Source organism: Rana temporaria, chromosome 1 (assembly GCF_905171775.1).
Source record: "Rana temporaria chromosome 1, aRanTem1.1, whole genome shotgun sequence".
Lineage (NCBI taxonomy): Eukaryota > Metazoa > Chordata > Amphibia > Anura > Ranidae > Rana > Rana temporaria.
The window spans coordinates 443,983,700-444,007,329 of record NC_053489.1 but is presented as its reverse complement, the minus strand read 5'-3'; the positions used below and the strand labels follow the sequence as shown (position 1 = coordinate 444,007,329).

The 23,630-nt window shown below is 47.2% G+C and overlaps 1 protein-coding gene across 3 annotated transcripts in view; it reads right to left on the bottom strand.

The window, feature by feature from the left end:
* The window catches only part of MAST3 (microtubule associated serine/threonine kinase 3), a 251,058-nt gene that overhangs the window by 122,447 nt on the left and 104,981 nt on the right, over nt 1–23,630 (bottom strand). Inside the window, exon 1 of one of the 3 annotated variants that reach the window (XM_040326895.1) lies at nt 15,942–16,292. The exons of the other annotated variants lie outside the window; for them this stretch is intronic. Within the exon in view, the coding sequence (XP_040182829.1) occupies nt 15,942–16,024 (83 nt within the window). The 5' untranslated portion in view covers nt 16,025–16,292. Of the gene's footprint in view, nt 1–15,941; nt 16,293–23,630 lie in introns of those variants that run through there. 3 annotated transcript variants of the gene reach the window in all.

The window sequence follows — 23,630 nt, the reverse complement described above, 5'->3', positions numbered from 1 at the left end:
CTTATGTGCTTGTTCATTGAGGGAAGAGAAAGTGCGTTATGACAACTTCCTGGTTGGGGACTGCATGACACGCCCACTTCCAGTATCCAGAAAGCATGGCAACACATAGTTATTGCATGCAAATACATTGCTAAGGCTTGTGATCGCTGAAGATGTAACAAAGCAATATTGCCATGGTAATTGGAATTATGAATTTAGGTCGAACAATAACAGCTGAGCAACTTTTTCTTTTTTTTAATCACTGCCTGGGAACAGGGTTGACTTTACCCCCCCCCCTCCCCCCCCATGTTTAAAGTCAAGTACAAAATGATCAACCCTAAAACTTTATCCAATTTAGCCAACAGTAAGCTGCAGTATTAATATTTTTTATTTGGGGTTTAGATAGACTCTGGAGGTCTTATTCACATGGGGCGTATCGATGCATACCCTGCATACGGTCACGTCCATGCAGCTGTTGCATGCAGTAAAGCATGGCCCTTGCACAGGATACTCATTGATATACCCCATGTGAACAAGACCTTGACCACTTCACGAATGCCCTTAAAGGGGTTGTAAAAGGTAAAAGTTTTTTCACCTTAACCACTTAAGCCCCGGACCAAAATGCAGGTAAAGGACCTTGCCCCTTTTGGCGATTCAGCAATGCGTCGCTTTAACAGACAATTGCGCGGTCGTGCGACGTGGCTCCCAAACAAAATTGGCATCCTTTTTTCCCCCACAAATAGAGCTTTCTTTTGGTGGTATTTGATCCCCTCTGCGGTTTTTATTTTTTGTGCTATAAACAAAAATAAGAGCGACAATTTTGAAAAAAATTCAATAATTTTTACTTTTTGCTATAATAAATATCCCCCAAAAATATAGAATTTTTTTTTTTTCCTCAGTTTAGGCCGATACGTATTCTTCTACATGTTTTTGGTAAAAAAAAAAAAAAAATACAAAAAAATTATCGCAATAAGCGTTTATCGGTTGGTTTGCGCAAAATTTATAGCGTTTACAAAATAGGGGATAGTTTTATTGCATTTTTATTAATTTTTATTTTTTTACTACTAATGGCGGCGATCAGCGATTTTTTTCTTGACTGCGACATTATGGCGGACACTTCTGACAATTTTGACACATTTTTAAAACCATTGTTATTGTTAAAATGCATTGTTTATTGTGGAAATGACAGTTGCAGTTTGGAAGTTAACCACAGGGGGCGCTGAAGGGGTTATGTTTCACCTAGTGTGTGTTTACAACTGTAGGGGGGTGTGGCTGTAGGAGTGACATCATCGATTGTGTCTCCCTATAAAGGGGATGACACGTTCGATGCAGCCGCCACAGTGAAGAACGGGGAAGCCTCCCGTTCTTCAGTTCCAGGGACCGATCGCGGGACCCCAGTGGCGATCGGGTCCGCGGGTCCCGGAGCTTCGGACCGGGTCGCGGGCGTGCGCCAGCGACCCACGGCTGGATAGATGTACAGGACGTGCCGGTACGTCCATCTGCCCAGCCATGCCATTCCACCGACATATTTTTTACAGGCGGCGGTCCTTAAGTGGTTAATGCATTAAGGTGAAAAAACTTCTGACAATACCGGCCTCCCCAGCCCCCCCCCTTTACTTACCTGACCCCCTCGAAAGTCCCGCGCTGTGAACGCGCTGGCATCTCGGCCGGCTTCACGGCTCATTCATTGGTCGATTGAAGCAGCGCAGCCATTGGCTCGCGCTGCTGTCAATCACAACCAATGACGCGGTGCACCGGGGGGCGGGGGCCAAGTGATACAGTCGGCAGCTATGGCCGTCGGCTGTATCACGGGAGCGGGCCTGTAAAGACTCCACACTAGGGTTGTCCCGATACCGATACCAGTATCGGGACCGATACAGAGTATTTGCAGGAGTACTTGTACTTCCGCAAATGCCCCCGATGCCTCATCCGATACTCGCCCCTCCACGCCGCCGCAACGAATGCCGCCGCCGCATACCGCAACAATGCCGCCGCCGCCTGGTTAAGCAGTGTGCGGGGAACATTACAGCTTTCATTTGAATAGCTGTAGTGTTTCCCGCCGCGCATAGACACTCCCCCTTGCTCGGGTGATCTGTCCAATCCCGAGCAAGGGGGAGTGTCTATACGCGGCGCAGCGGGGAACACTACAGCTATACAAATGAAAGCTGTAATGTTCCCCGCACACTGATTAACCATGCGGGGGCGGCATCTAGGTATGGGGGGGACATGGCTGGATTTATGGGGGACATGGCTGGATTTGTGGGGGGACATGGCTGGATTTGTGGGGGGACATGGCTGGATTTGTGGGGGGACATGGCTGGATTTGTGGGGGGACATTTAAAAAAAAAAGTATTCGGTAGTAAAAAAAAAGTAAATCGGTATTCGGTATCGGCGAGTACTTGAAAAAAAGTATCGGTACTTGTACTCGGTCCTAAAAAAGTGGTATCGGGACAACCCTACTCCACACAAGCTCTCTCGCATGAATGTGTGGAGTTCTTGCGAGGAAGACCAGAGACAGCCGCCGAGGGACCCCAGAAGATGTGGATCGGGGCCACACTGTGCAAAAAACGAGCAGTGTCAGTTATGAGATTGTCTGCCACAATATCGCATTCCCATAGTTTGTAGACGCTATTATTTTTGTGCAAACCAATCAGCATACACACCCATTGTTTTTTTTTTTTTTTTTATCAAATAACATGTATCAGAATACATTTTGGCCAAACTATTTGAAGAAATTGGTAAAAAAATAAAATAATTGTATATGTTTAAATATATATATATATATATATATATATATATATATATATATATATATATATCAGTCTTTTTTCCATTTATATCACAAAACATAAAAAACCCAGTGGTGATCAAATACCACCAAAAGAAAACTATTTGTGTGAAAACAAAAATTATATAAATTTTGTTTGGGGACATCATTGCATGACCAGCCCAGATACTCTTTTTCTGGGGTCCCCCCGCAGGTACTTTAGGCCCCTTTCACACACACCTCCGTATGCTCAGCGGGGATTGCTCCATTGATCCCCGCTGAGCCAGGGGATGACAGGGCGGTCCCCGCACACCGTGCAGGGACCACCCTGTCTTTTCTCCGCTTTTCCCTATGGGGGGGGGGGGGGAAATCGCATGAACACGGACCGTATGTCCGTGTTTATATAATCCGCAGACGGAAGGAAAAAACGGGGTTACTTACCGGTAACATCCCTTTTCCTGGAGTCTTTCAGGACAGGTACTGTAGAGAGACACAGGCTCCTCCCCTCACAGGAAACACCGCCTTCCAATTAAGAATTTAAGCCTCATCCTCCCTCAGCTCCTCAGTTTTTTCCAGAGTACCTCCGGCCAGCTGGGGAGACACAAGAACACGTCATAAAAGTATAAAATTACATCTTACCTGACGGCCTCGTCTGATGAGTTTCCATAATATCCCCTACAACAAAGAGGGTGGGTACCAGTGCTGTCCTGAAAGACTCCAGGAAAAGGGATGTTACCGGTAAGTAACCCCGTTTTTCCCTGTTCGTCTTTCAGGACAGGTACTGTAGAGAGGATAAGCGAGCACCTTACCCTAGGGTGGGACAACTGCTTGCAGTACTTTGCGTCCAAAAGCCTGGTCTTTGGTTGAAAGTAGGTCCAGTCTGTAATGTTTTACAAACGTTGAGAAACTAGACCATGTTGCAGCCTTGCAGATCTGCTCCGGGGAGGCACCAGCACACTCTGCTTGGGAAGTTGCTACTGCCCTGGTGGAATGAGCCTTGATACCTTGTGGAGGCTCTACTCCCCTAGAAGAATAGGCTAGAACGATGGCTGCCCTTAACCACCTGGCTATCGTGCGTCTAGAAGCCCTGGACCCTTTCCTGGACCCAGAAAACAAAACAAATAGTGAATCAGCTTTCCTGAACTGACTTGTGTAATCCAAGTATTGTAGGACACACCTCCTAACGTCTAGGTTGTGAAACTTGTGTTCCTGTTCCCTCACAGGATTTGAACAAAAAGAAGGCAATGTTATTTCTTGACTTCTGTGAAACTTAGAAGCTACCTTTGGTAGAAAAGCCGGATCTGTCTTAAAAATGATGCGATCCGGAAAAACTTGAAAAAAGGGGACCCTAATAGATAGGGCCTCGAGTTCGCTCACTCTCCTGGCAGTAGTGATCGCTACTAAAAATACTGTTTTGAGAGTGATCACTTTTAAACTACATTTGTCTAAAGGCTCAAATGGTTCTACTGTAAAGGCTTGAAGAACCAATGAGAGATCCCAAACTGGGAAGTTGGAGGTTTTTACAGGTCTCCGTCTACTCAAAGCCTTAAAAAATCTAGAGACCCAAGGGTCAAATGCTAGTTGTTTTTCAAGAAATACACTTAGCGCTGACACCTGACCCTTCAGCGTGCTAGTTGCCAGCCCTTTATCAGCTCCAGCTTGAAGAAATTCTAAAACAGCCACAGAGCTGTTGACACTGAATGAGCTTTCTGCACACCAGATGTTAAACCGTTTCCACACTTTTTGGTAAATGGCTTGCGTCTCCTTCTTTCTACAGCTTAGGAGTGTTTCAACCAAGTGTTCTGAAAACCCTTTGCCCCTCAGCAGCTCTTCCTCAGAAGCCAGGCTGCCAGGTTCCATCTCTCTACCTGCGGGCAGCAGATTGGACCCTGCAAAAGGAGATCCTCCCGAATTGGTAGAATCCAAGGAGATTCTATCGATAGATTTTTTAGGATAGAGAACCATGGTCTCCTGGGCCAATGAGGTGCGATGAGAATGAGTGTTGTGTTCTCCCCCTGCAGTTTCCTCAGGACTGCTGGTATTAGAACCGGAGGGGGGAAAGCATAACACCTGGAGAACTTCCAGGTTTGGGCCAGAGCGTCCACCGCCAGAGCTCCATCCCATCTGTTTAGGGAAAAAAAGAGCCGAGTTTTGGCATTTTCTCTTGAGGCGAATAAATCCACCTCCGGAAGACCCCATCTTTGAGTGATCGCTCTGAAAACTTCTTGATTCAGAACCCAATCGCCCTCCCTCAGTTTCTTCCTGCTGAGGAAGTCTGCGACCTGATTTAATTCTCCCTTCAGATGTATGGCTGAGAGGGATAAGACATTGGCCTCCGCCCATATGAGAATAGATTTTGTCAGATCCCATAAGGACTTGCTCCTGGTGCCCCCCTGCTTGTTGACATAAGCTACTGCCGAGGAGTTGTCTGTCCTGATTCGAACATGCTGTCCCTGCAGCTCCTTCTGAAAGGCTTTGAGGGCTAACTCTATCGCTTTTAGTTCTCTCCAATTCGAGGATTTTTGCGAGTCCTCTTTTGCCCAGCGACCCTGTGTCAGAAGGGAGTCCAGGTGTGCTCCCCAACCGGAGCCACTGGCATCTGTTGTCACTGTTCTGGAGATCGGGGAGATCCAATCCAGGCCCTGTAAAAGGTTCGCCCCTTTCCTCCACCACCAAAGGGACCTTTTGATGTGAACCGGTATGGATATCAGGGAATCCAAGGATTCCGGTTTGTGGTCCCAAATGTTCAGTATGAACAGTTGTAGAGGTCGGAAATGCAGACCTGCCCACTGTACTGCAGGAAGACAAGATGTTAATAACCCCAGAGCTGACATGACTTTCCTTATCGGAAGCTGGCCACTGCTCTGAAGAAGTGATATTACATTGTCCACCTTCTGAACTTTTTCTACTGGGAGAAAAGTCATCTGTCTGGTTGAGTCCAGTACATATCCCAGAAAAGTGACTCTTTGGGAGGGTGTCAGGCTGGATTTTTCCAGATTGAGTAACCAACCTAGGTTTTCCAGAATCCCCTTTGCAACCTGGAGGTCCTGGGACAACCGTGTCGGGGAGTCTGCAAAAAATAGCAGATCGTCCAGGTAAGCTACCACCAGGATGCCTTTGAGACGTAGAAAGGCTAGTACCTCCACCATCACTTTGGTGAATATGCGGGGGGAAGAGGAGAGCCCGAAGGGGAGTGCTTTGAATTGCAGGTGAAACGTCCCCTCTCTGGACCTCACGGCCAGTCTGAGAAATCTCTGATGGCATTCCGCTATTGGGATGTGTAGGTAGGCATCCTTTAGATCTATGGATGCCATGAAGCAGTTCGGAAGGAGGAGTGTCCTCACGGAATAGATGGAATCCATCCGAAACCGTTTGTACGTGACCGAGGTGTTTAGAGGTTTTAAATTCAGTATAAGCCTGAATTTCCCTGAAGGCTTGCGGACCACAAATATGTGGGAGTAGAAGCCCTTTCCTATCTCCTCCGATGGAACCCGAACTACCACCTCCTGATCCTCCAACTCCTGAAGAGAGGAGATCAGAGCCACCGATTTCTCTTTGCACTGGGGCAAATTGGTGACTAAGAGTCTGGATGGGGGGGGACTTGAGAATTCTAGTCTGTACCCTCTCCTTATGATCCCCAGCACAAATTGGTTGCTGGTGATCGTCTCCCATTGTGGGAGAAAGGCCCCCAACCTTCCTCCCACCTTGACTCCGTCATTGAGGTTTTTGGGGCTGTTCAGGAGCACGAAAAAGCGCCCCGGCACGGCCTTTCCCTTTTGGTCCCCAAAACTTTTTCTTTCCCTCAGGTTTGGGGACTTCCACCTTCTTTTGGGTCCAGAATTTTTTCTTTGCCTGTCCCCCAAATTTTTTCTTTAAGGGGAAAGCCTTCTTCTTGTCGGCTGTACGATCTAAGACAGCCTCCAAGCCTGGCCCAAATAATAAGTCTCCTGTAAGGGGGATCCCGCACAATTTAATCTTTGAGGCGCTATCCCCCTGCCATGTCTTGAGCCAGAGAGCTCTTCTTGCAGAATTAGATAGAGCTGCAGATCTGGCAGACATGCGGATTGACTCTGCTGAGGCGTCCGCTACATACCGTACGCCACTCAGTAAAGTTGGAAAAGAGGAAAGTATAGTCTCTTTTGGCGTTCCGGCCTCAATATGTGCCTTAATTTGTAAGAGCCAATGCTCTAAATTACGGGCCACCACTGTTGCTGCCATAGCTGGCTTAAGGTTCCCCTGGGAAGCATCCCAGGACTTTTTTAATAGCGAATCCATCCGCCTGTCCATGGGGTCTGAAAGGACCCCCATGTCCTCAAACGCCAAGTCCGTATGTCGGGATACCTGCGAAAAGGCGGCATCTAGTTTGGGGGATTTGTTCCACACTGAAGCCTCCTCTTCAGAAAAAGGAAACCTCCTCTTCAAAGAGTTTGAGAAGAAAGGTTTCCTCTCTGGGTCCTGCCATTCTTTTTTGATGGCATTGACCAGTACTTCATGGACTGGAAAAACCCTTTTCTTTTGTTCTCCCAAACCACTGTACATCTGGTCATGGAGTGACAGTGTCTTTTTCTCCTCAACTATCCCTAAAGTAGCGTGGATAGTTTCCAATAACTCTTCCACCTCTTCAAGGGAAAGCTTGTAGCGAGAGACCTTTGAGGACCCTGCCTCTGTCTTCTCACTATCTGACTCCTCTTGGGAGCTAGAAGCGGCACTGTCTTGCTCCTCCTCAGCATCCTCTCTGATATCCGCAGGTTTCTCTCTACTCCCAGAGGGAAGAACCTCAGGATTCGGTGGAATTACCTGTTGCGCTACAGAAGGGCTGCTTTGGGGCAATTGAAAATTAGCAAAAATATCTTTAAACGATTGAAAGGTGCCAGAAAGCTCTTTCATAGAAGCTGCTAATTCAGATGCCTGCTCTGCCTCCCTTTCTTTAACCAGCCCCTCAATACATCTCCTGCAAAGAGCTTTGTTCCAACTCTCACTAAGTGAAGATCTGCAGGAAGGGCATTTCTTCCTGCTGTGGGCTGATTTTTCTGTGGATTTCTGAAAAACACAGAAGAAAGTGGAGGCTAGATTAAAAGAGAGACCAGCGCATAACACAGGTAACCACCAGGAGTGTTCTAGGACCAACCACCACCAGGGTTCCAGACACACTACACTAACAAACTCCCCGACCACCAGGAGAAGAAAACAAAAAAAAATCACCAGTGAAGCTGTACAACATGATAAGGGAACACCACCCCAGGGTTCTCCTTACCTTAGAGTGGCTGGTGCTGTCGTCATCCGGAGGTGCACGGGAAGCCTCTGCTTCCGACATCTCGCTGAGGAATGTGGTCGCGACTGCCTGCAAAAACGCCGACACTACGGCTGAGAAGAGAGAGGCCGCACCAGCCCAGCGTCAGGCCTTTTCACACTGCAGCGTCCGGGACCAGTGACGCGTATCCAGCGGAAGTGCCCGCCCCCCCCGGAACTGACGTCACTCGTCATCCGGTCCGGCCCAGCTCCTGGCCGACTGTGAATTCTCACAGGGAGCGTGCACCCCGCCTGCAGCGCCACCCCTGTGCGTTTAGTAAATAGGCCTCCGCGGCTGAATCCACCCCAGGAATGTCCGCGGGACGCTACACGGCGATGTCCTGGGTAAGTGACTTCCCCAGTCAACCAGGACGCCATGCATTTAAAAAATAGCCCTGATCCCAGGGGACCCCTCTCAGGAAAACTGGCCTCAGCTTCCCCAGCTGTCTGGCCCTTGGCCCCCAGCGGTGTCTCCCCTCCGGAGGAAACACCATAAACTGAGGAGCTGAGGGAGGATGAGGCTTAAATTCTTAATTGGAAGGCGGTGTTTCCTGTGAGGGGAGGAGCCTGTGTCTCTCTACAGTACCTGTCCTGAAAGACGAACAGGGAAAATAGGGTTTTCTTCCGTCTGCAAAATCGGATCTTTGCGGAGGCGGACGAGATCGGATGTCAGCGGATGTTCATCCGCTGACACCCGCAATCTCATAGGGACCAATGTATGTCCCTTTTTCATCCGCAAACGGATAGATGAAAAAGGGGACATACGGTCCGCACGTGTAATAGGGGCCTTAGACTCCTCCTCTTTATGGGGGTCACCTGTGTGGGCTCGCTCCCAGCTGCTGCATCCATTGACAGATAGCCCCTTGCTACCGTGTCACAGGATTTGATTGACGGCAGTGGGAGCCAATGGCTCCTGCTGCCATCAATCTGTCCAATGAGGAGAGAGACAGCGGATGGAGCCAATGGGCTTGTGCACGTTGCTGGATCGGATAAGGATCAGGCTAGAAAAGAGGGGGCGGGGGCTGGAGGAACAGAAGGTTTTTCACCTGTGCTGCATAGAACTTAGCACAGTGCTCAACAGGAAAAAAATGGCTAGGTTATGAAGGGGGGGAAATATTTTGCAGGTTAAAGTGTATATCTAAACCCAAAATATAAATATATGCTGCAGCTCACTGGTGCTTAAAAAGGTGCCTGCATAAGATAGATTTTCACCAGATAATTCTGCAAATTGTATTGGACTTCAAACAGGTCTGCCTTAGTACAATTCGATTACATGGGGGGTGGGGAGATTAATAGCTTCCAGATAAAAGATTACATTGTTTTATTTCTTCAGAAGTGAACAGAATGCTGGATTTCTAGCTTTGAAAGTAATTAGAAGATGGCTCTGCTCAAAAGATAAACATAAAAAGATGTCTCTACTCATTTTGTACATGTGAAATAAAAATACACCAACATCATTATTAAGGCACACACATACAAAACTTTCAGATTTCTTACTAAATGTAAATGATAAAAGACGTTGATAAAATAAAATAAAAACCTTCAGGCTAATTTTACACATATTTGTTGTGGTAAATCACATTCTGCATTTATTTTGAATCGCACCCCAAAGAACATTACAAGAACATCTCAACGCACATAAATTACAGTGCACAACACCTCACAGATGGGAACCATGTGTGTTGTGATGGAGAAAAGGCTTATGCGTGATTTTAAAGAGGAGGCCCAGGCTTCCCCCGAAAAAATTAAGCAGCTACATATACTGTAATTTCTTTTTTTTATATAAGAACACATACCTGTCCAGGGATCCAGCGATGTCCTCACCCAAGCTGATTCTTCCATTTGCTTCAGGTGCCGGCATTGTGAGGGAAACAGGAAGTGAAGCCTTGCAGCTTAACAGCTGGTTTCCTACTGCACATGTGCGAGTTGCGTTGTGCTTCGTAAAATGTTCCCCGTAGGCTGGGGGGGGTGAACTTCTGGCTCAGAGTGCCACGGCTTATCTGACCGAAAGTGGGAGCAGATACCTGTCAAAAACAGGTACCCACTTTACCCTTCCCCCCCAAAAAAGTGCTAAACGTGGCAGTGGGAGGGGGGATGCAAACAAAGCAGAACTTCACCCAAAAAAGGGAATTTACGCTTAAGTGCATTGTAGTTTGCTGGCACTCTGTTAAAAGACTGGGCTACCTTAACGCAATGCATGTTAATGCACAAAAACATACAGCAAATAGTCACAACGTGTGTGAATCAGCAGGAGAGATCATGTCATTCATCTACTTCTCCATTCACAGAATGCGTTACATTGCGAGACAATATGAGTCTGGTATATGGCAGAGGGGTGGGCGAGCGGATCAAATCCTTTACATTCACAGACGCTACTGCTAACCCCTGCAGCGTGAGGGAACGATTTCCACATGAGCAGCAGCCTACAGGAAATGAGATCCACACAATTAACACTCACACAAGGGAATTCATAAAGGGTGTCTTAAGCCTCGTACACACGATCGGATTTTCCGACAACAAATGTGTGAGGGGTTTTGATGGAAAATCCGACCGTTTGTATGCTCCATCGGATAACTGTTGTCGGATTTTCCGACAACAAATGCTTTATAGCATGCTTTCAAATTTTCCGACAACAAATGTGTGATGTCGGATTATCCGATCGTGTGTACATAAGTCCGTCGGAAAAAAATCCAAAGTACAAACACGCATGCTCAGAAGCAATGCCAACCATAGCACAACATTAGCAGAAGTTGTCCAAAGGGTGGCGCTAAAGAGCAGAAAAAACACAGTTTAATTTTGTTGGCTGACAACGTTTTGCTGTCTGTATGCAGAAGAAGTTCACGGCCTACGCCCTTCGGACAAAATTCGAGGTGCTTAAGACAATCTTTAAAATTCCAACATGCCTCCACAAGACTAGGTCGGTGTGGGCAACAGATTCATGAACCTGGGGCATACACCACATGTGGAGGCACACTGAGAATGAAGGTCCATATGGACACTCAACCCTCTGAACTGTGCTTCCTCCTGGTGCTTCAGCGGTTACACAGGCAGTACAGCAGCAAGGAGTTCTGAAGCTGGGCAGGAAAAGTCTGATGGGATTCTAAAACACACTACTTCCCCATCAAGTCCGCTAACCTTGTAAATGACAGCAGGCAGTGTGCAGATCCTTAACCAACAGACAGCCTGCTGCTAGCTACATAATCCAAACCCTGCCTGCTGGTAAAGGAGAGGGTAAACCTGAACAACTACTAGTGCATCGGCTTCCTCATGAGGCTCCGCCCACTGAGCATCAATTGTTGTTCAGAGAGGACAGTGTTCGTAACCCCTTAAAGGGCAAGTAAAGGTTCCCGTTTTTTAAAAAAATAACAAACATACCATACTCCACTGTGCAGTTCGTTTTGCACAAAGTGGCCTCGGTCCTTGTCTTCTGGGGTCCCTCGGCGGCTGTCTCAGCTTCCCCCCACAAGAGCTAACCCCCGTTCTGGGAAGTGCTCTCCCAAGGGGGTTAGCTTGCGGGCACTCCCGTCTGTATCATTCGGCCCCACCCCCGTCACACAGCGTCATTAATTTGATTGACAGCAGCGAGAGCCAATGGCTGACTGTCATCAATCATCCAATGAATGAGTCGAGAAGAGCCAAGAAGCCCGGCCGAGAAGCCAGTGCGTTCACAACGCCGGACAAATGTATGAACAGCGATCTGTCATTTCCCCTAGTCAGTCCCACCGCCCCTTCAGTTAGAACACACCCAGGGAACATAATTAACCCCTTCCTCGCCCCCTAGTGTTAACCCCTTCCCTGCCAGTGACATTTTTACAGTAATCAATGAATTTTTATAGCACTGAACGCTATAAAAATGGCAATGGTCCCAAAAATGTGTCAAAAGTGTCCGAAGTGTCCGCCATAAGGTCGCAGTACCGATAAAAATCACAGATCGCTGCCATTACTAGTAAAAAAAAAAAAAATATTAATAAAAATGCCATATAAATTTTGCACAAACCAATCAATAAACGCTTATTGCGATTCTTTTAACGAAAAATATGTAGAAGAATACGTATCGGCCTAAACCGAGGAAAAAAAAAAAAGTATTTTTTATATATTTTTGGGGGATATTTATTACAGCAACAAGTAAAAAATATTCATTTTTTTTCAAAATTGTCGCTCTATTTTTGTTTATAGCGCAAAAAATAAAAACCGCAGAGGTGAACAAAATACCACCAAAAGAAAGCTCTATTTTTGGGAAAAAAAGGACGCCAATTTTGTTTCGGAGCCATGTCGCACGACCGCGCAATTGTCAGTTAAAGCGACGCAGTGCCGAATCGCAAAAAGTGGCCTGGTCATTGACCAGCAAAATGGTCCTGGGCTGAAGTGGTTAAAGCGGAACTAAACCCTCCTATTGTTTTCAGCCAAGGAAGCCGCCGTCTTGGCCTTGTGTGATCTTCAACAGCCACGGTTCTGCACAAGTGATCAGTTATGACACCAGCCTATTGATGGTTTGACAGTTTTGTTGAGAGCACAGCAAATGTGATAGCTACATTCTCAGGAAGTGTTTTTTGAAACTTAAAAAGGTGACAGGTGGGGGGGGGGGGGGGGGGGACAGTAAATCTGCCACCTGTTACACGCCGTACAGAAACAGGTACTCTGGTCATCTCTGTACACCAACTTACCCTTGGCTCACACCCATGCGGTTTTTACTGCAAAACACACTACAGTCCATTTACTTTGGTTTCATATAGATCTTGTTCACATCGGTGCGTTTTGAGCTGGTGCTCAAATTTTTTTCCCCACAGCAGAGTGCACTGCCCCAGTGTGAAATCACTCGGGCTTTCACACTGAGGAGGCATGAGAGGCACCATTTTTAGTGCTAAAACGCCTGAAATCTGCCTCAGTGTGAAAGAGGTCTTAAAGCGGAGTTTCACCTAAAAATGGAACTTGCGCTTAATCCACTTCTTCCCCCCTTACATGCCACATTTGGCATGTAATTTTTTGGGGGGGGGGGGGGGGTCAGGAGGGGTGGGACTTCCTGTCCCACTTCCTCCTTCCGCCGAGGGGCTGGTAAGGCGATTAGCTTAATCGCCTTATTGCAGCCCCTCCCTGTGGGCGAGCGCCTGTCCAATCGGACGGCGCCGCGCCGCTCGCGCATGCGCAGTGTCGCTCACGCATGCACAGTGGGTGCACGGCCGTGAAGCCGAAAGCTGTCACTGCCGGGTGCTGGTGGGGCGAGGAGCGGAGCAGGTAAGTGTCTGTTTATTAAAAGCCAGCAGCTACACTTTTTGTAGCTGCTGACTTTTAATCAACTTAAAAAAAGGCTGGAACTCCGCTTTAAGGAGCTGGCATCTGCCAGAGTCCTAACAACTCTTCCCTGCTGTCCGCTCAGGATTTCTGGCTGGCAGCAGAACGTAAACAAAGATGTTGGGCAGAAATAGTAAAAAAGAAAAAAAAAAAAAAAGTGTGTGACCACCCCACCCAATCCCACAGAACCTGCGGGTCTGACACAGAGTGAGGGGGGCACCAAAAGCTGGCACAGAGTTCCTCCCAAAATCCATACCATACCCTTATCTGAGCATGTAGCCTGGCAGGGGGAAGATGAGTGTGTGCCCCCAATAATACCTGGTGACATGCCCTTAACAAGGCAGGGGTACTGGCAAAGCACTTTTTCCCCATGCTGATGAAGACAAAGGACTCTTCCCCACAACCCTGGCCCTGTGGTTGTGGGGAGGGGGATTAAATATGTTATAAACCTCCCTGTGTAGGTAAGCTTAGAATAAGACTTACCTATAGATACTGTAAATATCTCCTAAATGTGCACCATTTGGGAGATATTTACTATATACTGCGCCGATGACATCATCGGCGCATGCGCTCTGAAGGAACGGCTGCCCATGCCATTTCTTCAGGAACTTGTGCCGTGAACGGCGGCTCCCGTGTACATGCGTGGGAGTGACGTCACGTATCTCCGGCCAGTCACACAACCGGAGTCCGCGGCTCCAGTAGAAAGATGGGCGAACATGGATGCGGCCTGCAGCGGGGATGATACGGGCTTCGCGATGCATGCTAGCACATTATGCTTTTACTTTGCAAGGAAGAAAAACCCACCAGGGTTTACTTCCTCATTAAAGTGGAATTTCAGTCATTTTTCCCATCTATTAAAAGCAGAGTTCCAGGCTTTTTATGTTTATTAAAAGTCAGCAGCTACAAAAAGTGTAGCTGCTGACTTTTAATAAAAACACTTACCTGTTCCACGGTCCATCGGTGCGGCCGCCCGGAGCGACACTCCTCTCCAACTCTTCTACGCCGGCGCCTCCACTGCCACTCTGGGCACCCGGCCGTGACAGCTTTCGGCTTCACGGCCGGGCACGCACTGCGCGAGTCGCGCTGCTCCAGCGGAGTGGACAGGCGGTCTTCTGCGACCTGTCACGTGTCCCAGAAGATCGCCTAGGGGGAGAGGAGTCGCCTAGGCAGCCAGAAGGAGGAAGTGGGACAGGAAGTCCCACTCCTAACAAAGCCCCCCCCCCCCAAAAAAAAATATATGCCAAATGTGGCATGTAAGGGGGCGAGGAGTGCTTAAAGCGGAAGTTTCACTTTTGAATGGAAATCTGCTTTAAATCTTTTGGTCTTGTTCTGTTAACTTTGGATAGTGAAACATTTTTGTTCTGCCTTGTACAGCCCACTTCCTGTTTGTCTGGAAAAAAGCCTAGGCCTATGTCTTTACGCACATAGCTCTTTCTCCTAAGTTTGCCAGGAAGGGAGGGGTGGTGAGTCATAAGACGGCCAATGAGAGCTACAGAGCTGGAGGTGTGCCTCTGTGTAAATCCAGGAAGTAAACAGGCAGCAGCCCACAGTTAAAATGGCTGTAGTCAGACTTAGTGGAGGGAGATTTCTGCAGCATATTTGGCAAGTACAGGATCGCAGTATATATAAAATAATATGCAACGTGATTGGAGGGAAGCTTCAGAATGGCAAAGATGTTTTTATTACAAATTATGTGAGAAGACTGCAGTTCCTCTTCAAGTAGTATTAGGTAAGGGATACATAGTAGCCAAAGTTAAGGCCCCTTTCACACTTATGTGACTTGGGACTGTCACTAATTGAAATATTTGGTTTCCATTATTCCCTATGGGCGTTACATTTTGTTCCATAATTCTCTATGGGCATTCTGTCCCCTGTTAAAGTCTATGGGCATTCCGTCCCCTGTTAAAGTCTATGGGCATTCCGTCCCCTGTTAAAGTCTATGGGCATTCCGTCCCCTGTTAAAGTCTATGGGCATTCCGTCCCCTGTTAAAGTCTATGGGCATTCCTTTCTGTCATTCCTTTTAGTATGTCCCCTGCAAAGTCACATGACAAACTGTACCCCATGATTTTCAATGACTACCATTCATATCTGTGCGACTTCAAAAAGTAGTCCCTGTACTACTTTTAGTCCGACTTTGGTGTCATAGACTTTGAGATCACGCAGGCATTGCTTCAAGTCGCATTGCACAAGTGTGAAGGGGGCTGGTTTCATACATTGGGTAACTATTTACTCATCTTTTATACTTTACCATAAATCGTGCCGTTTATTATGTTTGTGAGCCCCAAAAAAAAAAAAAATGGTTCTGGTAGGGAAAGATTTGTTGCTGCATTCCAGAGAAATGATCCCTACTATATAAAATTTGCTATTAATAAAAATGATATCATGAATGGTTCTGTTTCTATTCAAGTGTATGCAGAGATACAGCAGGAATTTCTCCAAACTGGGGCAGCTGTGGAGGGCAACCAATCAGCTGCTAGCTTCCGCTTTGTTCAGTCAGGCTTTGAAAAATGAAAGCTAGAAGCTGATTGGCTGTCCCATTTTTGCTTAAAAAAAAAAAAAAAAAAACACACTTGTAGGAGAAATGTGAAGTGTTGGGAAACAAACCCGATTGTTTACCTCTTTGATCGTTGCAGTAGAGCCCCTTTGGCCAGAGGTCCTTTACTCCTCTGGACCGCAGTCCAGTAACTGGGATCCGACATCCTTCTTTACAAGTCTGCTAATGGATAACAGAGCACAGATGCCCGCACTTTGCCTTCCATTGTTTCCGCTCGCTCCCCTCTATGCCTGCACCTCTCCCCATCTATTGCCTTCTTCTCAGCACGCTATGGGGACACAGGCTCCGCACGTCATGGCTCCGGCTTTTCGGGGTTCCATCTACTTCTATAGGCTGAGCAACGGAGGACCAGCATACAACGAGGGGCTCCAACGCAGGAAGCCAGTGTGGTGACATCACATGGGGGCGGGGCTCGCCCGGCTAACACTGTCAGTGCTGGAGGGAAGCATGGTACAGGCTGAGGAGACTGCACACTACAGCAGCACACAGGGGACTTAGTCAGGAGGACCTTTATGGTACATGCTGAGGGGACAACACACTACACCAGCTCACAGGGGAGGGGAGCATGGTACAGGCTGAGGGGAAAACACACTACATCAGCTCACAGGGGACTCAGGAGGACCTTTATGGTACATGCTGAGGGGACAACACACTACACCAGCTCACAGGGGACTCAGGAGGACCTTTACTCTATGCTACTCAGTGCTGGAGGGGAGCATGGTACAGGCTGAGGGGACAACACACTACACCAGCTCACAGGTGACTCAGTCAGGAGGACCTTTATGGTACAGGCTGAGGGGACAACACACTGCACCAGCTCACAGGGGACTCAGGAGGACCTTTACTCTATGCTACTCAGTACTGGAGGGAAGCATGGTACAGGCTGAGGGGACAACACACTGCACCAGCACACAGGGGACTCAGGAGGACCTTTACTCTACGCTACTCAGTGCTGGAGGGGAGCATGGTACAGGCTGAGGGGACAACACACTACATCAGCTCACAGGGGACTCAGGAGGACCTTTATGGTACATGCTGAGGGGACAACACACTACAGCAGCACACAGGGGACTCAGGAGGACCTTTATGGTACATGCTGAGGGGACAACACACTACACCAGCTCACAGGGGACTCAGGAGGACCTTTACTCTATGCTACTCAGTGCTGGAGGGGAGCATGGTACAGGCTGAGGGGACAACACACTACACCAGCTCACAGGTGACTCAGTCAGGAGGACCTTTATGGTACAGGCCGAGGGGACAACACACTGCACCAGCTCACAGGGGACTCAGGAGGACCTTTACTCTATGCTACTCAGTGCTGGAGGGAAGCATGGTACAGGCTGAGGGGACAACACACTGCACCAGCTCACAGGGGACTCAGGAGGACCTTTACTCTATGCTACTCAGTGCTGGAGGGAAGCATGGTACAGGCTGAGGGGACAACACACTACACCAGCTCACAGGTGACTCAGTCAGGAGGACCTTTATGGTACAGGCTGAGGGGACAACACACTGCACCAGCTCACAGGGGACTCAGGAGGACCTTTACTCTATGCTACTCAGTGCTGGAGGAAAGCATGGTACAGGCTGAGGGGACAACACACTAAACCAGCTCACAGGGGACTCAGTCAGGAGGACCTTTACTCTATGCCAGTGTATCTCAACTCCAGTCCTTAAGGCGCCCCAACAGGTCATGTTTTCAGGATTTCCCTCAGATGACACGGCTGTGGTAATTACTAAGGCAGTGAAACTGATCAAACCACTTGTGCAAAATAATGGAAAGCCTAAAAACATGACCTGTTGGGGTGCCTTGAGGACTGGAGTTGAGAAACACTGCTCTATGCTACTCAGTGCTGGAGGGAAGCATGGTATAGGCTGAGGGGACAACACACTACACCAGCTCACAGGGGACTCAGGAGGACCTTTACTCTATGCTACTCAGTGCTGGAGGGAACAACACACCATACCAGCTCACAGGGGACTCAGGAGGACCTTTACTCTATGCTACTCAGTGCTGGAGGGGAGCATGGTACAGGCTGAGGGGACAACACACTGCACCAGCTAACAGGGGAGCCGGGAGGACCTTTACTCTATGCTACTCAGTGCTGGAGGGAAGCATGATACAGGCTGAGGGGACAACACACTGCACCAGCTCACAAGGGACTCAGGAGGACCTTTACTCTATGCTACTCAGTGCTGGAGGGGAGCATGGTACAGGCTGAGGGGACAACACACTACACCAGCTCACAGGTGACTCAGTCAGGACCTTTATGGTACAGGCTGAGGGGACAACACACTGCACCAGCTCACAGGGGACTCAGGAGGACCTTTACTCTATGCTACTCAGTGCTGGAGGGAAGCATGGTGCAAGCTGAGGGGACAGCACACTGCACCAGCTCACAGGGGACTCAGGAGGACCTTTACTCTATGCTACTCAGTGCTGGAGGTAAGCATGGTACAGGCTGAGGGGACAACACACTACACCAGCTCACAGGGGACTCAGGAGGACCTTTACTCTATGCTACTCAGTGCTGGAGGGGAGCATGGTACAGGCTGAGGGGACAACACACTGCACCAGCTCACAGGGGACTCAGGAGGACCTTTACTCTATGCTACTCAGTACTGGAGGGGAGCATGGTACAGGCTGAGGGGACAGCACACTACACCAGCTCACAGGGGACTCAGGAGGACCTTTACTCTATGCTACTCAGTGCTGGAGGGAAGCATGGTACAGGCAGAGGGGACAACACACTACACCAGCTCACAGGGGACTCAGGAGGACCTTTACTCTATGCTACTCAGTGCTGGAGGGGAGCATGGTACAGGCTGAGGGGACAACACACTGCACCAGCTCACAGGGGACTCAGGAGGACCTTTACTCTCTGCTACTCAGTGCTGGAGGGGAGCATGGTGCAGGCTGAGGGGACAGCACACTGCACCAGCTCACAGGGGACTCAGGAGGACCTTTACTCTATGCTACTCAGTGCTGGAGGGAAGCATGGTACAGGCTGAGGGGACAACACACTACACCAGCTCACAGGGGACTCAGTCAGGAGGACCTTTACTCTATGCCAGTGTATCTCAACTCCAGTCCTTAAGGCGCCCCAACAGTCATGTTTTCAGGATTTCCCTCAGATGACACGGCTGTGGTAATTACTAAGGCAGTGAAACTGATCAAACCACTTGTGCAAAATAATGGAAAGCCTAAAAACATGACCTGTTGGGGTGCCTTGAGGACTGGAGTTGAGAAACACTGCTCTATGCTACTCAGTGCTGGAGGGAAGCATTGTACAGGCTGAGGGGACAACACACTGCACCAGCTCACAGGGGACTCAGGGCTCAGGAGGACCTTTATGGTACACGCTGAGGGGACAACACACTACACCAGCTCACAGGGGACTCAGGAGGACCTTTACTCTATTCTACTCAGTGCTGGAGGGAAGCATGGTACATGCTGAGGGGACAACACACTGCACCAGCTCACAGGGGACTCAGGAGGACCTTAAAGCTGGCCATACACCTATAGATTATCTGCAGATTTTCTATGGTTAGATGGAAAAAGTGCAACAGATTCTCCATGTACGCTAAACTGTGTGGATGAAGGAATCTCCCACTTTTTCTATCTGACCATAGAAAACCTGCAGATAATCTATAGGTGTATGGCCAGTCGACAGGAAAAGTGAACTTTTGGTCGGAAATTGTGTGTAGGCTCCATCGGAATTTTTCTGTCTGAAAAATCGAGAACCAGCTCTCAATTTTTTCTTGGCAAAAATTCAGATGGGAAAAGTTCTTGGAGGAAATTCCGATAATCTGTATGCAATTCCGGCATGCAAAAAAAATGCATGCTCAGGATCAAGTCGACGCATGCTCGGAAGCATTGAACTTAATTTTTCTCGGCTCGTCGTAGTGTTGTACCTCTCCGCGTTCTTGACGGTGGGAATTTGGTGTAACTGTGTGTATGCAAGACAAGTTTGAGCCGAAATTCCATCGGAAAAAAAATCCACGGTTATCTTGTCGGATTTTCCGATCGTGTGTATGCATTATTGCATTATTCTATGCTACTCGGTGCTAGGACAAACTGTTCATTCCAAAAATCTAAAAAAAATCATTCAATCAGCACATCTACAAATAAATTTACTAGTGTGTAAGCAGCTTTGGCACTTTCCTGCCCTGCATCTCAGTCTCCGAAGGGAGGGGATCATGCTCTGCTTCAGTATGTCACAGTACATGTCGGCATTCATGGTTCCCTCAATAAACTGTAGCCCCCCAATGCCAGCAGCAGTCATGCAGCCCCAGACCATGCTTCACTGTAGGCAAGACACACTTGTCTTTGTACTCCTCACCTGGTTGCCGCCACACACGCTTGAGACCATCTGAACCAAATAAGTTTATCTTGGTCTCATCAGACCACAGGACATGGTCCCAGTAATCCATGTCCTTAACAAAAAAAGGGCGCCAACTAAAAATCAAAATCAATTAAGTGCATATATGATTAACATAAGAAAAAAATAGAAAGTCCAAAAAATGCAGTAACGGAAATTCGGACAGACAGCACCCCAGTGCACTTGAAAGGACCGTGTACCACCACCACATGGAATGAGGCTTACCAGAGATAAGCTTATTGCAAGCATTAATCAAACTCCAGACCAGGTTCTCTCAGAGATAGATGTCCCAGCATACGGTATTCAGATGTCACACAGACCAGGGCTGGACTCAGGATCCACAGCAGGTAGACCAGAGCACGGCAATGAACCATATGCAAGGAAGGAGACCGCACCATAGTATAACTCTGTATAAACAATGTATTAAAATAACATAAAATCTACTTACACAATGCTGTGCAAAAGCTAGCAGTTTAAAAATTAATGCCGGCCGGCATAAACAGGAGCCCTTCCTCCTAGCGTAAACGCGGTGACGTCACTGCACGCCGTCGACCCAGACGCGTTTCGTCATACGTTGACGTTCTCAATGGGGATGGGCTCTGCAGTGATCCACCGTAATAAATACCCAAGCCTCGTTCTGGTCACCAGGAACCGGAAATATAATAATCTCCATTTTGGATTTGGGAATCAGTTAATTCAATAGTGTGAATGAACACGGACAAATTTTAGAAAAAAACATAACCGAATCAAGGCGGCAAATTTAGAAGCAACCATAAATTGGGAATTTACCACTACCTATACTTTAAATAATATGATGCGAACCAAAAATGTGAGATAATGCCCGAGCACGATCGGGCTAATATATAGACCCCTACTGGGAAATTAAGTGAACTACATCCTAGACTAAATATTAAGAAAGACAACAAAACTAATGGTAAGGAGTCCCAATAGGGAAAACACGGAATTATACCATGTTAAAAGCCCATTAGCAATAAATTGTGAAAAATTACTAGTTTTAATTGTGTGTGATAATCTTAAACAAAAATATACTAAAGTGCGTGTGAATACAAATTTAGTAACCTCGGTCCTCAATAAAATACTAGGAACCAAAGGCCAAAATGATAACTAAGTGAATAGTCAAAAAAAATTTTTTTTATATATAATCAAAAACTATTATATCTTTTGAAAAAATGAGAGCTATTAAATATATAAAAAATATATATACATAAAAAAATATATAAAATATATAAAAAATACATAAAAAACCATCCATCCTGGTGATCCAAAACGGGCCTTTAACAAATACACAATAAAAGAGCATAGGACATCAGGCATTGTTAATAAAAGCATTGACATCAGTGTCGATGTTCAATCCATGCATTTAAGGCGATGTATCCAAGACATCTCCATTTTTGAAATTTCTCTGACGAGAGAGCTACCCCTCCAATTAGGCTTGAATTTGTCTATACCTAAAAACAATGTGTTAGACGGATCCCTATTGTGCTTCAACAGGTAGTGTTTGGACACCAAATGATTTCTAAAGCCACTGAGTATGTTAGTGATGTGTTCATTTAAGCGGACCTGTAACGGTCGTTTGGTCCTACCCACATACTGCAGGCCACAAGGGCACTGCAGTAGGTAGACCACACCAGTGGTTGCACAAGTAATAAATGGTTTTATAAGGTGTTCTCTCCCAGTGACGGTGGAGACAAAAGCAGTAGTGCGTCTGTTCCTACATGAATTATTTGAACACACTCGGCAGCGTCTACACTGATAAAACCCAGTTAATTGGTCAAAAAACGTTGAAATGGTATGAGGAGGATCTAGAACATTAGGAGCAATACGGTTCCGTAGGGACGGTGCAGCTTTGAAAATGACCCTAGGTCTATCAGGTAATAATTCTTTAAGCACCGGGTCATTTTTTGCCAGGTGCCAGTGTTTATTAATCAACTGTTTAACACTCCTGTTTTGTATTGAATATGGAGTGATAAAAGGAACGCCCAATGGGAATTGTTCATGTTCACCCTGAGATTTCTCTCTCAAAAGATCAGCCCTTGTAATAGAGCCAACACCATCCAGAGTCTCCAGCAGGGACTCTCTGTCATAACCTTTCTCCAGGAACCTATCGGTCAGGACCCTAGCCTGCTCTGAAAACTCTAAAGGGTCTGAGCAGTTCCTGCGGAGCCTTAAATATTGGCTCTTCGGGACTGATTTGAGCCACTGGCTATGATGGCAACTCTTCAAAGGAATAAAAGAGTTGCGATCTGTCGCTTTAAAATAAGTGGAGGTGTTAAACTCATTATTTCTGATCCGTACATTAAGATCTAAATAATGTATCTCAGTTTGACTAGCCTCAAACTTCAACTGTATCCCCCTTTGGTTGAGATTCAATTCTGATATAAATCCCTCCAAACGGTCAAGAGGGCCATCCCATAGGAGGAGGATGTCATCGATATACCTGGCCCAAAGGGTAATCTCAGGTATATCAGTATTATGGATGACATCCTCCTCCCACTTGGCCATGAAGAGATTAGCCAGACTAGGGGCGTATTTAGCGCCCATAGCCACACCCGTTTCTTGTTTGTAAAATTCCCCATCAAACCAAAAATAGTTTGAAGAGGTAGCAAACCTCAAAAGTGACATAATAAATTCCACTTGATCACTAGGGAGCCCAGAATCCCGTGTCAAATAAAACTGAACAGCCTCAAACCCCAAATCATGGGGAATGATAGTATAGTGACGTGACATCTATAGTGGCCATCCACATACCACTCTTGAGAGAAAGGCTCGATAATATGTTAATGATGTGCCTAGAATCCTTCACATATGATGGAATCTTTTTCACCAACGGCTGAAGGAAATAGTCCACATACCTACCCACCCGGGACGTCACCGAGTCAATGCCACTCACAATGGGACGTCCCGGGGGGCAGACAGGGTCTTTGTGTAGTTTGGGCAGGTAATATATAGTTGGAGTACGAGGGGCCTGCGGAATCAAATACAACCTCTCCTTAGGAGTGAGGATCCCTTTATAGAACCCTTTAGCCACCAAACCTTCAAGTTCCCTTTTAAATTTATTTTTAGGGTCTGAAGCCAATAATGTGTAAGTATTGGAGTCTCCAACAATATTGTGCATTTACCTGAGGTAATCACATTTATCCAACACAACAATACCACCGCCTTTGTCGGCTGGTCTCACCACCAGATCTTTATCATTACATAATTGATCTAGACCCTCCTGCATATTTTTGCTTAAACGTGCCTTTTTAATCTCCATCTGATCTAGATCTCTCAAAAGAATTTCACGAAAAACCTTAAGGGAAGGGGCCAAATGGCCTGGGGGGTTGAATAGGGATGCGTTGGATA